This window comes from Somniosus microcephalus, chromosome 1 (genome assembly GCF_052327205.1).
Source record: "Somniosus microcephalus isolate GS21.2 chromosome 1, FLI_Smic_1.0, whole genome shotgun sequence".
NCBI lineage: Eukaryota > Metazoa > Chordata > Chondrichthyes > Squaliformes > Somniosidae > Somniosus > Somniosus microcephalus.
The window spans coordinates 423,548,022-423,563,092 of NC_140987.1; the positions used below are offsets into that span (position 1 = coordinate 423,548,022).

General features: G+C 45.5%; 1 protein-coding gene across 4 annotated transcripts in view; it reads left to right on the top strand.

Moving 5' to 3' along the window:
- Nucleotides 1–15,071, top strand: part of amot (angiomotin) — a 131,016-nt gene that overhangs the window by 86,661 nt on the left and 29,284 nt on the right. For all 4 annotated transcript variants that reach the window (XM_085999907.1, XM_085999919.1, XM_085999915.1 and 1 more), the window contains one exon: nucleotides 6,636–6,728. In XM_085999907.1, coding sequence (XP_085856033.1) covers nucleotides 6,636–6,728 — 93 coding nt within the window. The remainder of the gene's footprint in view (nucleotides 1–6,635; nucleotides 6,729–15,071) is intronic.

A 15,071-nucleotide genomic window follows, 5' to 3' on the forward strand; every position in this document is an offset into this window, starting at 1 on the left:
GGCACGGCGCTATGAGACGGTCCTACCGTGTCCCAGGCTGTCGTTCCCCGCGGCGTCCACGGTGCAGAGGAGTAGGCATCCATGCCCCGGTAGGCTGCGTCCAATGATAGTGCGAGTTCAGAGGCCTTGTTGAGGTCGAGGTCACTCTGCTCCAACAGTCGCTGTCGGGTGTAATTGGACCTGTGGCCCGCCACAAAAGCGTCCCGGATACGTTCCTCTGTGTACACAGCGGCCTTTACATCCTTACAACCACAGGCCCGGCCAAGCACAGACAGTGCCTGAAGGTATTCCTCGGTCGATTCCCCAGGTTGTTGTTTACGAGTCCCCAGGAGGTGCCTGGCGTACACCTCGTTCACTGGGCGCGTGTACTGGTCCTTGAGCTTGAGAGCAGCCGTGTACGAGGTCGCGTCCTGGATGACCGAGTATGCTCGGTGGTTCACTTTGGAGATCAGGACATCCAGTTTGTCCTCATCCGATTTGACCGTTGCAGCGGAGGCGATCAGGAATTTTTCAAAGCACTTAAGCCAGTGAGCAAACTTGGTGGATGCGTCCGCCTCCCGATGGTCTAAGCCCAGGCATGCTGGTGTGAGGATCTTCTCCATTATAAAAAATCTTGTTAATAAAATTGATGCGCTATCAATTACTCAAAAGACTGAGGTTAAGCGAGTAACTAACAGGCTTTTATTAACAAGAGAATGAAGGTGTGCCTCGAGTGGTCGACCAGTCCAGAATACAGAGGGACTGTGGAGCAGTCACCTTTATACCTGGACTTGTGGGAGGAGTCAGCCAAGGCATGTACAGACATGTACACAGTGGAATACAAACAGTGGTTTACCACAATAGGAAATCAAATAAATATTTGAGAAGGACCAATATAAAAGGATGCAGGGAAATGGGAATGGTGTAGCTAACACCAGCACAAGTGTGATGATCTGGATGGCATTCTTCTGTGCTATGCTTTCTATGATTCTTTAATATTCTGCATTTTGCAACTGCAATAAAATGTCACGGTGGTGCCGTGAAGTGCTGGGAGGCAAGCTCATTGTTACAATTCCTGGTATAGTGAGTTTTAATCCCTGCTCTGTCAGCAAAACACTAACCATAATTAACAATAGTACCACACAATGTTAATTAGAAACACAACTATACCATGGCAGGTGCATGTTACCTGAAAAGGATAGACAGTGCTGGGGAGGGAGGTGGGGGTGGCAGGGGAAGTGGGAAATGGGTCTCCCCAATGCCTATCTTAAAATAAATAAATATAAAGGTATAGGTCAGCTGGGCTGAAATATATTTAATTTTATAGCTTCATGGAGAACTAACAATTTGTGTATCCATTTTCCTCGTCCACCTTCCTCCTCAGCTGCTTTGGTAATGTAGACTACGAGGGTGATCCATGTGTGTCCTGGACAGGTTTAATTCATGAAAATACCAGCCAGTACTTGAGGAGTCAATCCTTAGACTTCCAACTCTGGGAAGAATGACTATACGAGGGATATTGCTGTGTTCTGTTTTCCTTCCTTCCTCTTGTGTGTGCACGATATTTTCCCTTGCACTCAAACTAAACTGTGAAAGTAGGACAAAGGGGACACGGGGTCACACTAGTGAAAAGTAAGTTTAGAGTGAATGTCAGGAAATTGTTCTGCACACAGTGATCACAGTTATGGATTGGACTTCCAGATAGAGTAGCGGAGGCAGAAACATTTAAGAAATCTGATGCTTTGATGGTGGTTGGTGACTGTGGCCTCGATTTTCTGCCAGCCATCGGGCGGCTTTTCAGGCGGCCGGGGGCCGAAAATCACCGAAAAAGCGGGTCGCGACCCCCCCCCCCCCGCCTGATTCCCTGCCCCGTCCGACTTTCGGGCCGCCGTTTCTCCGCGACCTGCTTCAGTCCCGCCCACCGCTGGCAGGACTGGCCGTCGGAACACTAATGAGCAATTATTACCTTGTTTAAGTCGATTTTCAGGGGCCGTTGCGATTTTGGGGCTTTCCCCACATCAAACACGTCTGCGGGGAACCCCGCTGATGAAACCTGGCGTGAAACTTGCCGGCTTGCTTGCTGTCAGCTGCAGGTCAATCGGAGAAGCTGCAATTTAAAGGGACAGCACTTGTATGTTGAAGGACCTTGTTGTTGCAGCTTTGGGGCTACTTCTTCAAGGCTTAGGCACAGCTGTGGAAGGTTGGAGCCTCACACACTTCTCCAATGCGATCTCCTGGGAAGCCCCTTTCGCCACCCTCACTCAGCGCTTCCTCAGCGGAGGCATCTACGAGAAGCATGGGACGCCTTTTTTTCCCTTCCCTTCTTGCCATTAGAGGATCTCCAGCAGCAGAGGCGGCAGCAGCAGAACCAGGAACAGCATGATGAGCACCAGGAGCACCAGGCTGCTGCTCACTCACCTGAAGCTGCACAGGCCAGAAGGGGCCAGCGCTTGTAAGTGGCTTGAGAGCATCTTGCTGCACTTTAGGGGGCCATGGGGACCTGTTTCTGCACTGGCAGTCCTACTCCGAAGGACTTCCATGAAGATCTGGTTTCTCTGTTCAATAGATGGCCAACGCTCCTCAAGAGATGTCATTCTCTTATGAGCACTCACCATGTTTTCGGTACCCTGGCGAGTTCTCTCCTCCATGGAGGTTGCCAACCTTTCCATGGTGATGCGTTCATGCGCCAATGACTCCACAAAGGCTCTGCTCATGGTCGCTATGGACTCCTCCATTCGCTCCACACTCGCAGCGACCCTGGAGACAAAACCTGCCAGAGACTTCTGCATCTGTGCATGGAGATCCATCACCTCTTCTCTTGCGGATGGACCCAGAGGCAGAGGGTCGACGAGGACTCTCCACTGCTGTCCCTGTCTCCAGAATCTGCTGAGGCTCACTTGAGCTGTGAAACACCAGGTGACAACACTACTCTATGTCCTGAAGGTCCCCCTGAAGTGTGAGTGTCTGCGCTGGTGCTGGGTGCGCTTACTTCTGCTGACGCTATGCCCTCAGAGGTTTGAGCTTACTTTGAGGAGTCTGGCTGCACAGCCTCTTCCTCCTCCACAGTGAGGACGGGGGCTCTGGATGGTACTATGGGGGAGTAAAGGAAGGAGTTAGAGATGTAATGCCAAGGTTCTTCTGGTGACTCCCAGCGAGTTGGCATCTGCTGACACCTGCATCCATGCAGCATTGGTCTCAGTGGGAGGCCTCTTCCTCCCTGACCTAGGGAAGAGGACCTCCCTGTGGGCCCTAACCCCATCCAATGATGCCTGCAGTGAAGCCTCGTCAAATTTGAAGGCAGCTCGGGGCCTGGCACTGGCCACAGCTGCTGCAGGCTCCTCTGCCATCCTGTATGGTTCGTTTGGAAGCCTTCAGAGGATGCAGTGCTTGCTATGGACCTTGAAAGCACCACGAATGATGACATCATACTGTGGGGCTTTCTGACTAGAAATGGACAATTAGCAAGGCTGCCCACACGCTGGAACTTAATTGGCCACTTGAGGGAAAATTGCGTGGAGCTGGCTGACATTTTTTTGTGTGACAGAACCCCACATTCGGGGGAATCCGACCATTTCCCACAAAATCGGGCCCAGTGACTCTTTCTGGATGGCTGAACTAAGATGGGTCAAATGGCCTAGCTCATCTGTATATGTTTTTTTTCCCCTCCTTGCTCTTGTGAACTTCATTTTCCCTCCTTGCACTTGCGTAGGCTCTATTTGCTTTTACCCTTTCCCTTGCATGTGTACTTTCCCTCCAGTCTTGTTCTCCTGAGCTTTTTCCCCTCCTGTTGTAGCTGCTTTTGCTGTCAACAATAATGAATCGCATTTACTTCGGTTTCACTATATAAAGGGTGCTAAGGGGCTTCACAAAGATGAAAACTGATGCCAGACAGAATTAGAAGTTACCGAAGGTTTAGTCAAGGAGGTAGTTTTGGAGAAAAATTTTGAAGGTTGCAGAGGAAGGTAGCAAGGTTTAGGAGTGTTCCAGATTGTAGGACTAAGAAGGCTGAAGGCTTTGTTAATGAAAGTGAAGGGAAGGGAGGCCAGAGTCCGAGCAATGGGGTATACATGCTGGCAATTAGGTTGGAGGATGTTGCAGAGAAGTCAAGGGGGATATAAATAAGTAGTATAACACGGTCAAAATTGCAAATGGTGATTCTCATGCTTTTTCCCTTCTTTGTTTTTGCTGCTCCTTCCGTTACTACATTAATGTTTTACATGAATTAAGACTTTATTGTATTTTAGCTGTTAAAAAGCAACACTTTCCTTACCTACATGGTGCTATACTTTGAAATTAATGCTTTGTTTATGTCACATACACTGTGACGCATTGATGGATGGACAGAATAGAATTTTGAGTAGCACTTAAAAAGCACTATAAAAATAATATATACAAAAGGTTTGAGATAAAAGAATTGGAAAATGAAATGACAAATACTGCAAAGTAGGTGAGAAGGGGAAGTGTGTGAAAGAATGAAGTTGTGCAGGACATGAACTAGATTTTCAGATGAGCTAATGGGGCTGGTATTCAGTAATTTAGACAAGTGAAAACATGTGTAATAAATCTTCCGTAAGCTAATATAAATGATTTTTTAGTAAACCTGCACTAGCGATATTGCAAAAGAATATAATAGTCTTACATGAACGTTATTTGCTACACGGTGGTGGGACGCTAGAATGTTGCTGAAAATGAGGTACTCGTGTGAAGGGACTGTTTTTATTTTTTTTTTAAATGTTTTAATTGTACAATTATATATACAGCAACTATTAAAATGGACACCATTGGACAAGTTATAAGGCTGCAACATTGTTTTGTTTTAAGATCTTTAAAACCCAGGAAAGCGTTACATTTTCAGTTTGATTGCATCTGAAGCATTGGATTATACTGCAGCCATATGAGTTACACATAGGTATTTATTATATATGCCACCTGAACCTCTGTTAGATTCCAGCTTGTAACTCACTTCCAGGTAGCCATTAATATGCAATTTGAAACTCTCCATTGAATTTATGCTTGCCGTACTTCCGTTGTAATTTGAGCATTCCAGGTTGGCCGGCATTTGAATTGACAGCCATTGACTTGATACGTTTCATCTCTGCCCACAATGGAGGGGCTGCACTAATGGTGCATTTATATTGGGAAAACAACTTTGGAAGTGGTTCTGCGATTATGGCTGTAGCTCCCGTTGCTGTAGAAACTGCTTGTTTATATTGCAGGGAACTGTCTGCAGTGGTGGATTTACATTTAAACAACTGCACATCTTGCAAAAGCTTGTTCATAAGCAGTTGTTTTTAAAAGCTGCTGCTCGCAATGGCTGGTAAGGTCCATACAGGCCCACAGTGCTCTACTGGCTTCTGCCGGGTTGAACAGGAGAACTGCAGCCGGTCCCACCTGCTGGTTGCCTCTGACCGCAAACTCTTTCGTTTATATCGTCATCAGAGATGTGCGGCTGCTGGAGTTGTTGGCAGGACTTTTGGTGGATGTCGCTTCCAGCAGTAGTAGTAGTGCCACTTTATTTATATTTTTACTTTTAGTATTGATGTTGAAGCTAGTTTCTAGGACAAGCTGGCAATATAGATGTGTTATTAGCGAGAAAAAGCAGCAACATGCTGCTGGCGTTCACCCTGCCGAGTATAGATTAGTACTGGAAATTGATTACAATGTTATTCACCTCAGTTCTTTTGCTCAAATTAGGTTGCATTTTGGAGAGGAAAATGGGGAGAAAGATTGACGGAGAAAGAGATGTAGTGGGAATAATGACCATAGTGTCAGTTTAATGAGGCCATAAAGTCCCATTGTTTGCCCTTACTATAGATGTTGAAAAAGAGAGGGTAAATAGTGAATGAACGTTTCCATGGTTAGTGAATGAACGTTTCCATGGTTAGTGAATCAGTAACAATGGTTATCACCAGAAGAATGAAGGGAGGAGATAGAAGAATTTTTTTTTGCATACAGTGAAAAACCATAAGTGGTTGTTGAGCTAGCACTGGCATGATTGGCTGAATGGTCTCCTTCTGTGCTTAATTTCTATGATTTTAAGTTGTGATAAGTAAGCAGGATACCGATAACAGATTGAACGGTTTGTTTTGACTGCTCCTGAAGCCCTATGTACCTAAAATTAAAACCGCTGTTTCGATTTCATGTCAGTTTAGTAGATGCAAACTGTGCATCTCATCGTAACTGGTGAGGCTACACCAGTGGCAAAGTAGCTACTTGAACAAGTGTATTCCCAACCCTGAAAAGGTTGGTTTCACCCAGTGGCAACAAACACAAAGCAGGCTTGTCACTGGAGGTTGAGGTGACCATGGGTTTTGGCTGTTGATGGATTGAGTGCTCATCCCTATTTGCATAGGCCAGTGAAAGCAAGCTAAAAATTGCTGGTTTGCACTGGCCTTTCCCAACACTGGTGTAGGTACAGACGCCAGGTCATAAATTAAAAAGAACCTGCACAAGCTTACTTCTGTAGAAACTGCTTTGTGGTATAAATGAGCCAGTATACATAGCAAACCAGAAGCTGTTTTTTCAGAACCACTGAGTAGTTTTGCAATATTCATATGCTGTAAAATGACACTTTCAGAATTCTTTTGTTCAATTCTGTACGTTCACTTCCCCTCAAGGTTTGGTTGTTTCATTGTCTTGTGTTCTGTGAATTGCAGATCGACTGGAGACTGCTAACAAGCAGCTTGCTGTTAAAGAGTGCGAAGGTTCCGAAGACAACCGAAAAACTATCGCTCAGCTCATTGGGCAGAGTAAGTGGGCTTTTCTTGTTTGAACTCAGAGAAACTGTTCGTTAATTCAATAACCAAGGCTAGTGCGAAAGCCTGGGAACTAATCCACAATCACTTGGCCTCTGAAAGGATTCTATTCTGACTCTGTCACTGGCCTTTGAAGTTTTAAGTTGGATGTTGTCATTGCAAAGCTGAGTACATACAGTAAAGGCTTTTGTAGCCATTACTATGATTACCTTTGACCCCACTTAAAGGGGCATCAGTTTGAGAAACAAAATGCTACAAAAACCTTTCCTCGGCCATTGACATGCTGACTACCAAGTTGTGCGGAGTGGAATGCGATGCAATATCTTCTAAAGTGCCACTTTACATATACCTTAGCTTTCATTGAAATTATCAACTTTATTTTTATGGAAGATATTTAGGTAAGTTGTCCCTTTTACTTTTTGTATTTTTATCCCCTATTTATCTGACTGTCCTCATGCCTGGAGCTGTGAGGATGGGTGCAAGGCTTTCTTCTGGACTGTTGCCATTGTCCGATATAGCCAGCCACCAGAAGATGTCAAAGACTGCCCAAGTATGACTCTGCTCTTTGATTTTTCTACCCTGTCTTCTGGGAGACAGTACACCGCTCAACATGGCTCAGTTTGAAGTTGCATCTGTGCCTGTTCTGTTTTGCTGGGCGTCATTGTATTAATGGCTATTATGCTGAACAATTATTTATCGTGCCATTGGCAGTTGGTGATGTTGCTGCTTCATTTCACTATTGTACTAAAATGGCAACCGAGAAATGGAAAATGTATCGTCTACTGATCGTGGAGCATAGTCACCATCTCGGGTGACTTTTTTTATTCGTTCCTTGGATGTGGACGTCGCTGGCAAGGCTAGCATTTATAGTCCTTCCCTAATTGCCCTTGAGAAGGTGGTGGTGAGCCACCTTCTTGAACTGCTGCAGTCCGTGTGGTGAAGATACTCCCTTAATGCTGATAGGGAGGGAGTTTCAGTATTTTGACCCAGCGATAGTTTCTGAGGAAGCTAAGTAAAAACACAGGCAATATTTTGACATTTTAATTGTAATAATACCCCAGCAACTCTGCAATTAATATTTTCTGTTTTATTGGTCATCACTAGGATTTCAGTAAAGCATATTGGCCCAGAAATTTGGGTCGGGGGTTTCCCGCGGGTGCAAGCCCCCGACCTGCACTTACCTACCGCGCCGGCCGTTGAGCTGTGGGCCCGCGTGGGTTTCCGATCCTGGGCCTCCTCCAACTGCCGGCACGCAGTGCTTGTGTATCCCAGGGGCGCAGTTAGTTCAGTGCATCCCCTGGGATCACGTGGGCCATGGAGAGCCAATGGTAGCAGGAAATGCTTCATTCATAAGTTTGACAGGAAGAGCTGTCAAACCTATAAATACTATAAGCCCCAAAACATCACTAAATCTTCAAATAAATTTTTAAAAAATCACATTTTTAAAATAACTATAAATTACATGAAATAACTTTTAAACAATAATTTAAATTTTTGAAAAAATTAATTACATTTTCTAACGGGGCTAAAAATAAACTTACCTTTCTTTAAAGTATTTAAAAATAATAAACCTGTGGAAAAAATGTTTTATTTTTAATTAATTCACCACTTAACCTTGTAAAAAGCAGGCCTTGCGCCTGCTTTTTAAAAGTGTAACTCCTGGAGACTTGCCCTCCCGGGAAAACCTGCAAAAAAAAAAAAAACGTAAGTTCGATGCGCACGCGCTGCCTCTCCTGCGCACGTGTTCCACCTCCTGAACCCCTTCCTTTAAGGGAACGGAAGTTCTGGTTTCCCGCGCATGTGCAGTGCATGCACGAAACCGGCACTTCCATTGGGCTTACGGGTGAGTACCCCGTGTTTACTCACCCGTGGAGACCCGAATTTCTGGGCCAAGTGTGAAATTTTCATACTATGTCCACTTGAACTGTGAACAATATCCATCAGTGCAACTACAAATTGTATCCTTCCACTTTGGATTGTGTCCAAGCATTCTGAGTTATTGAAATAATGTCACTGGTAGTGGTGAGAATAGTTTGAGGTCATGAATTCAATTATCATCTGAAGAGTTTATCACACAATGTTAATACATGTTGGCACAATGTAAAGTTGTATTGTGACAAGTTTACTTTTCCTGCAGGTGAATAATATAACTTTTTTTACATTAAATAAGTCTAGTGACCACAATTCTTCAAACATATTCTAACAAATGAGTTCCTGACACCTACTCCTGCACTCAATCCTGTTGCCACCAAGAGGTGACGACGTTTTTAAATGTGTAATTTTTATTTTTAAAATCATAATTAAATCCCTAATAAATTTGGCATCATGTACAAGGTTGTGTTTAAGGATATCTGCTTCATTCTTTAATGGACATATTTTCTTCAATTACAACTCTCTTGCATCCATTATGGCTTAATTCAATCCATCCAACCTCTTTAATCACAGTCGCGCCTCCTTTAAAAAAAAAATTCCCTCATGGTATTTTGGAGAAAAAAAAGTTTAAAACTGATTCAGTTATCAGCCTGAGGCTTATCTGTGTTAAATGTGAAAGTCTCTGAATCATAGTCTCCAAGTGCAGCTCTGAATTTCCATACACGAATACGGTCAGAACTTCAAGGCATTCCCACACCAACGTGGCTGGCAGGTTTAATCTTTGATTCCCCAAATGCTCTGCACTTTATTTCCAAGAGCAGTGTCTCTGGAATGTGGAATGAGCTTTGATGTGCAACAGGCACCCTGTCTCTTTGCTAAAAATGGTGTCCCAAGCTTTGCTTTATACAAGGGGAACTATTCAAGTACACAATTTAGTATAATACAGGCAGCCAAGTGGGGAGGCAGCAGTTGTCAGAATAATTGAAGGCCAGGGAATGTTTGAATGTGTTTTTCCCCCTTTTTTTTTGTTCTTTGGTAGAAAGCAGATGGGATTTTTGTTTTTTTAAGTTTTCAAGAAACAAATGATAACAAAAAGAAAAGAATAGCCACCTTTGGCACTCTGAAATAACTTTTTTGCAGCTAACCGTACAATATGGATTGAATCTTGCATATTGAATTGGATATTCCTGCTCTATTGATGATGATTGTTTCAATAAGTGATGGGTTGACATTCTAATGTAAGCATGTAAGTGTCTAGGTCCTACCTTGAGCTCTTGGCTGTTGAGATTGAGACCAGGCACTTCTCTGACAGATGAGGACTGCTTGGAACAAAGTAGTGGATTTGGTGATTACCCCTTCAGCTGCTTGAATTTCCTTTTGGCTCACAAGCTTAGAAATTACCCCATGCATACCAAGCAGCTAATCAGTAAGTTTCCCACAGAATTCCCAACAAAGGCCCTTTCTTGAACTATTTTCAAAGTGCAGTTTTCACAAAGTGTTGTTTTTACAGTAGTTTTTTTTACATAAAGATCATAATTTTTGTAGCTGTTAAAAAAAATACTTGTTATTCACAGGGTTATTATTATTACAAGGATGATACCAGAAATACAAGGGTATACATATCAGGAAAGGATGAACAGGCTGGGTCTCTTTTCTCTTGGAAAAAAAGAAGGCTGAGGGGGTGACCTAATAGAGGTCTTTTAAAATCATGAAAATTTTTGATATAGTGGATACAGAGAGAATGTTTCCACTTGTGGGGAAGAGCATAACCGGAGGCCATCAATATGAGATAGTCACCAAGAAATCCAATAGGGAATTTAGAAGAAACTTCTTTACCCAAAGAGTGGTGAGAATGTGGAACTCGCTACCACAGGGAGTGGTTGAAGCGAATAGTATAGATGCATTTAAGGGGAGGCTAGACAAGCATATGAGGGAGAAGGGAATAGAGGGTTATGCTGATAGATTTAGATGAGGAAAGACTGGAGGAGGCTCATGTGGAGCATGGACTGGTTGGGCCGGATGGCCTGTTTCTGTGCTGTATAGCCAAAGTAATCCTATGTAAAGAAAACAAAACCCTTGATTTGCATCTCTATCATCCACTTTGTTTCTTTTGGGTGGTCAGTCTTTTTGTTAACATGATGACCATGGCCGAGCTGTTTACCTAATAAAAGTCAGTCCCATTTCATTTGGCTTTTGTTTGCTGCATTGTTGGTTTGGTTTTCAAGTTTTATTAAATATATATAAATCATTTCTTCCTTTCTCATTTTGTTTCAATGATGTATCAAAGATGCTGTCATTGATGCTCCATGAACTTCCCATTAGGATGCATAAATCCGGCATGGTGAACCAATGAGTGGTCTTTCCCCTCTTCTTCCCGGGCTTCCTCCATACTGGAACCTCTTATCTGCTTGTGACGGGACAACTTACCTTCCTGCAGTGTTCAGTCCATGTCAAACTTGACCAAGCTTGCCAATTGAGTTAAATTGTGACTGCGAATTAAGACTAGACTTTCCACCTACAGAATGGGCACCAAGCACTCCTGCTGCTTCAGTTATTGAGCTGCACCCAGTAAAACATCAAGGTTAAAAGAACACCCATGCTCTTGAAATTGTTGCACAGCATTGCTTATAAGTGTAAAAAGCAGTTGGTATTCTGGAAGGCTGAAATCAAATAGGCTGAACATTTAGTCAGTAACCTACAGCTGATTGCTGTACATTCTATGACCAGTATGTATTAGAACTTTTTTAGTTGTCCCCTGATATCCCAATGGGTAAATGGAATGGTACTGAGCCTTGAAGGTCAGGAAGGCGTTGGGTTCAGTCTTGCAGTTCTTGAAAATCTGTAGTGCTTTATCCACACTGTATCTTGTGAATTATTTTATATCACAGTTCATCTAATAATCATATTAGATGTTCGGCTAATCTATATTAAGCTTTTTGCCACCTATTGTCTTTCTTTTCCTCTCCTGTAGAGTGTACAGTTCCACAGGCATCAGCGACCCTTTAGTACCTCATCCACCTGGCCATTCTTCGTGTATATGCCTGGACAGTGCTTATCAGCTGGCTATTCACTTGTGTGTAGCATCACAATTGAGCCAAATCCTACCCTCATCCAATGTCCACACATGCGCCAGCAAGGTGGATCTACTGGATAGCAATCCCGAGCAGGGATTTCTATTTTTTTTCACCCTCTTTTAGACCAAGGACATTGAGAAAAATTGCAACCTACGTCTTGGGACCCTGATTTGAAACTATGGGCTTGAATTTCATCAGGCCGTTGAGGCGGGATTGGAGGCGTGTGGGGGGTTAAAATTGCAAAAACTGGCAGGCGGGCCCAAACCCACCTCCATCCCGCCTCCAAGCAATTTTCATTAAATCGTGTCTACTGGTCCCGTCTCCTTAAAAAGCACTAAATTGCCTCTATAATGCCATTTTGATAGGCCTTTGTGATTTTAACCCTTTTCCCACGTGAAGCACGCCTGTTCTGAAACACGATGGTAAAACCTGGCGGGAGCACAATTGAATTGCTAACTATAAGCTGCAGCTCAACCATTAAATAGGAGATTTGATCAGCCATCATTTGCAGGTGGCAGGACTTTGTTGTCTCAGGTCTGGAGGAACTTTTAGAAGGCATAACCACAGCTGTGGAAGTTTGGAGCCTGACACCCATCTCCAGTGTGACCTCCTGGGAAACCCCTCTCGCCACCTTCACTGAGCGCTTCCTCAACTGAGGCATATACCAGAAGCATGGGAGGCATTTATTTCCTTCCCTTCTGGACATCAGATTCGGACGATGACCAGCCGCAGCAGCGGCAGAACCATGAACAACAGCAGCACCAACTGCAGGAGCAGCAACAGGAGCACCAAGCTGCTGCTCACCCACCTGAAGCTGCACAGGCCAGAAGGGGCCAATGCATGGAAGCCCGTCTGCGCAGGAGATACCCCCCAAACAGGGTCCACAGACACGGGGTCACTACCTCAACATGTCTGAGCAGCAGTGCCAAAGGTGGCTCTGACTTTCGCGAGAGGTAGTGGGTGACATCTGCGCAATGCTGCAACAAGACCTGGAGCCCAGAGTACCAGGTGGACAACCCTTACCAGTGGCCGTCAAAGTCACCACCGCACTCAACTTTTTTGCCTCAGGCTCATTCCAGGGATCAGCAGCAGACATCAGCGGCATCTCCCAGGCGGCCGCACACACTTGCATCACGCAGGTAACCGATGTGCGCGATTGCAAAGAGGGCAATCACATCCATTTCACCAAGGATCAAGCAAGCGTCACGGCGCGTGCGGTTGGATTAGCTAATCTGGCAGGCTTTCCAAGGGTGCAGGGCGGCATTGACTGCACACATGTGGCCCTTAAGGCACCCCATCGCAATCCAGGTATTTTTGTCAACCGCAAGGGCTTCCACTCCCTTAATGTTCAGCTGGTGTATGACCACAAGAAGGAAATTTTGCATGTTTGTGCCAAGTACCCTGGCAGTTGCCATGACTCCTTCATACTGTGCCAGTCTAGTGTGCTTCCGCTATTCAGTCCGCCAGACCAACTTAACGGATGGCTACTTGGAGACGAGGGCTATCCCCTGAAGACGTGGCTAATGACGCTGTTGAGGAGCCCATCCAACGAAGCTGAGGAGAGCTACAACTACAGCCACATGTCCACCAGAGCCATAATCGAGCAAACCATCGGTTTGCTGAAGATGTGCTTCGGATGCCTGGATAGATCAGGTGGAGCCCTGTAGTACTCGGCAGCCAGGGTCTCCAGAATCGTCGTGGTTTGTTGTGCACTTCATAACAATGCACAGCATCGTGGCTTGCAGATTCCTGAGGACCAAGTGGCTCGTCACATATCCTCCTCAGATGAGGAGGAGGAGAGCGAAGACTAACATCTTGCAGAGGCCCATCAATCAGCGGCAGCAGTACGCGAGCACATTGCTGCCCAGGATGCAAGGAACGCACTCACCGTGGCCAGATTTGCTTAGCCTAGCCAATCAAACACTTTTGCCGCGCAGCTTCTTACCTGAGTATCGACAATGGCCGAGAACCAGCGGATTCCTAGCAATTTGACCACCATACTGACAATTGTAAGTAATCCTAAGCCCTCAATGTGGAAGTCTCATTTGCGAAATGACACACGTCACAACTACAGCAGTAGCCATCAGATTTTTTTATTTACAGTAATCACCTGATGGCTTTTTAACATAACATCAAATTTCACTTAAGTGACTACCCTTGTGAGTATTTGTGCATTATCTTTCTCTTACGCGTGCTCCTACGTGGTGCTTCCGCTGTGGCTTCAACAGATGTGGAGGCCCCTTGCTCACTTTCTTGCTGCTCCTGTCTCGACACCTTTGGCGGGCGTCCTCTGGGGTTGTGAACCTGTGAGGGCTCGCCAACAGTCTGCTACTCCTGCGGCTGTGCAGGGGTTGAGACACCGATCTCAGTTGGGTGTGACTCTGATGGGGCTCTGACCGAGGGCTCTGCAGTGGCATGAAAGTGTGAGCGCTTGGAGAGGAGCCCCCACTTCCTTGATGTCTGCCACCAACTTCCCTCTCATGGGTCAGGTCCCCCTCAGCGCTTGCAAGTGGCTTGAGAGCACCTTGCTGCACATCAGGGGGGCCATGGGGACCCGTATCTGCAATGGCAGTCCTACTCAGAAGGACTTCCATGAAGGTCTGGTTTCTCTGTTCAATAGATGACCATCGTTCCTCCAGAGATGTCATTCTATTCAGGACACTCACCATGTTTTCTGCACTCTGGCGACTTATCACCTCCATGGAGGTTGCCATCCTTTCCATGGTGATGCATTCATGCGCCAATGACTCCACAAAGGCTCTGCTCATGTTCGCAATGGACTCCTCCATTCGCTCCACACTCTCAGCGATCCTGGAGACAAAACCTGCCAGAGACTCCTGCATCTGTTCCTGGAGTTTCAGCACCACTGATCTTATGGATGGACCCAGAGGCAGAGGGTCAACATGCAGCTGAGCCAAGCTGGCAGAGTCCTGTGCCCTCCGACTAGGACTCTTCACTACTGTCCCTGTCTCCACAATCTGCTGATGTTCACTTGTCACCTGGTGTATCACAGCTCACAACACTACTCTATCTCGCGATGTTCCCTCCGAGGTGTGAGTGTCTGCGCTGGTGATGGGTGCGGTGAATTCTGCTGACGCTGCGCCCTCAGAGGTTGCAGCTTCCTCTGAGGAATCTTGAGGCTCATGCTCTTCCTCCTGGATAGTGGGGACGGGTGCTTGCGATGGAAAGAGTCAGAGATGTGAGGCCAAGGTTACATGCACATTGCATATTGCAGATGATCATAAGTCCATCTGTTAGAGCTTCAGAATCATTATCAGCGACTCATGCAATGTCATTGAGAGAGATGGAAAACTATCCTGTCACCAGCTTGCTGTGATGCGCCCGTGTGTCCGCCCCCCCACTTGAGAATCTTCCTCCACTCCCACAATCT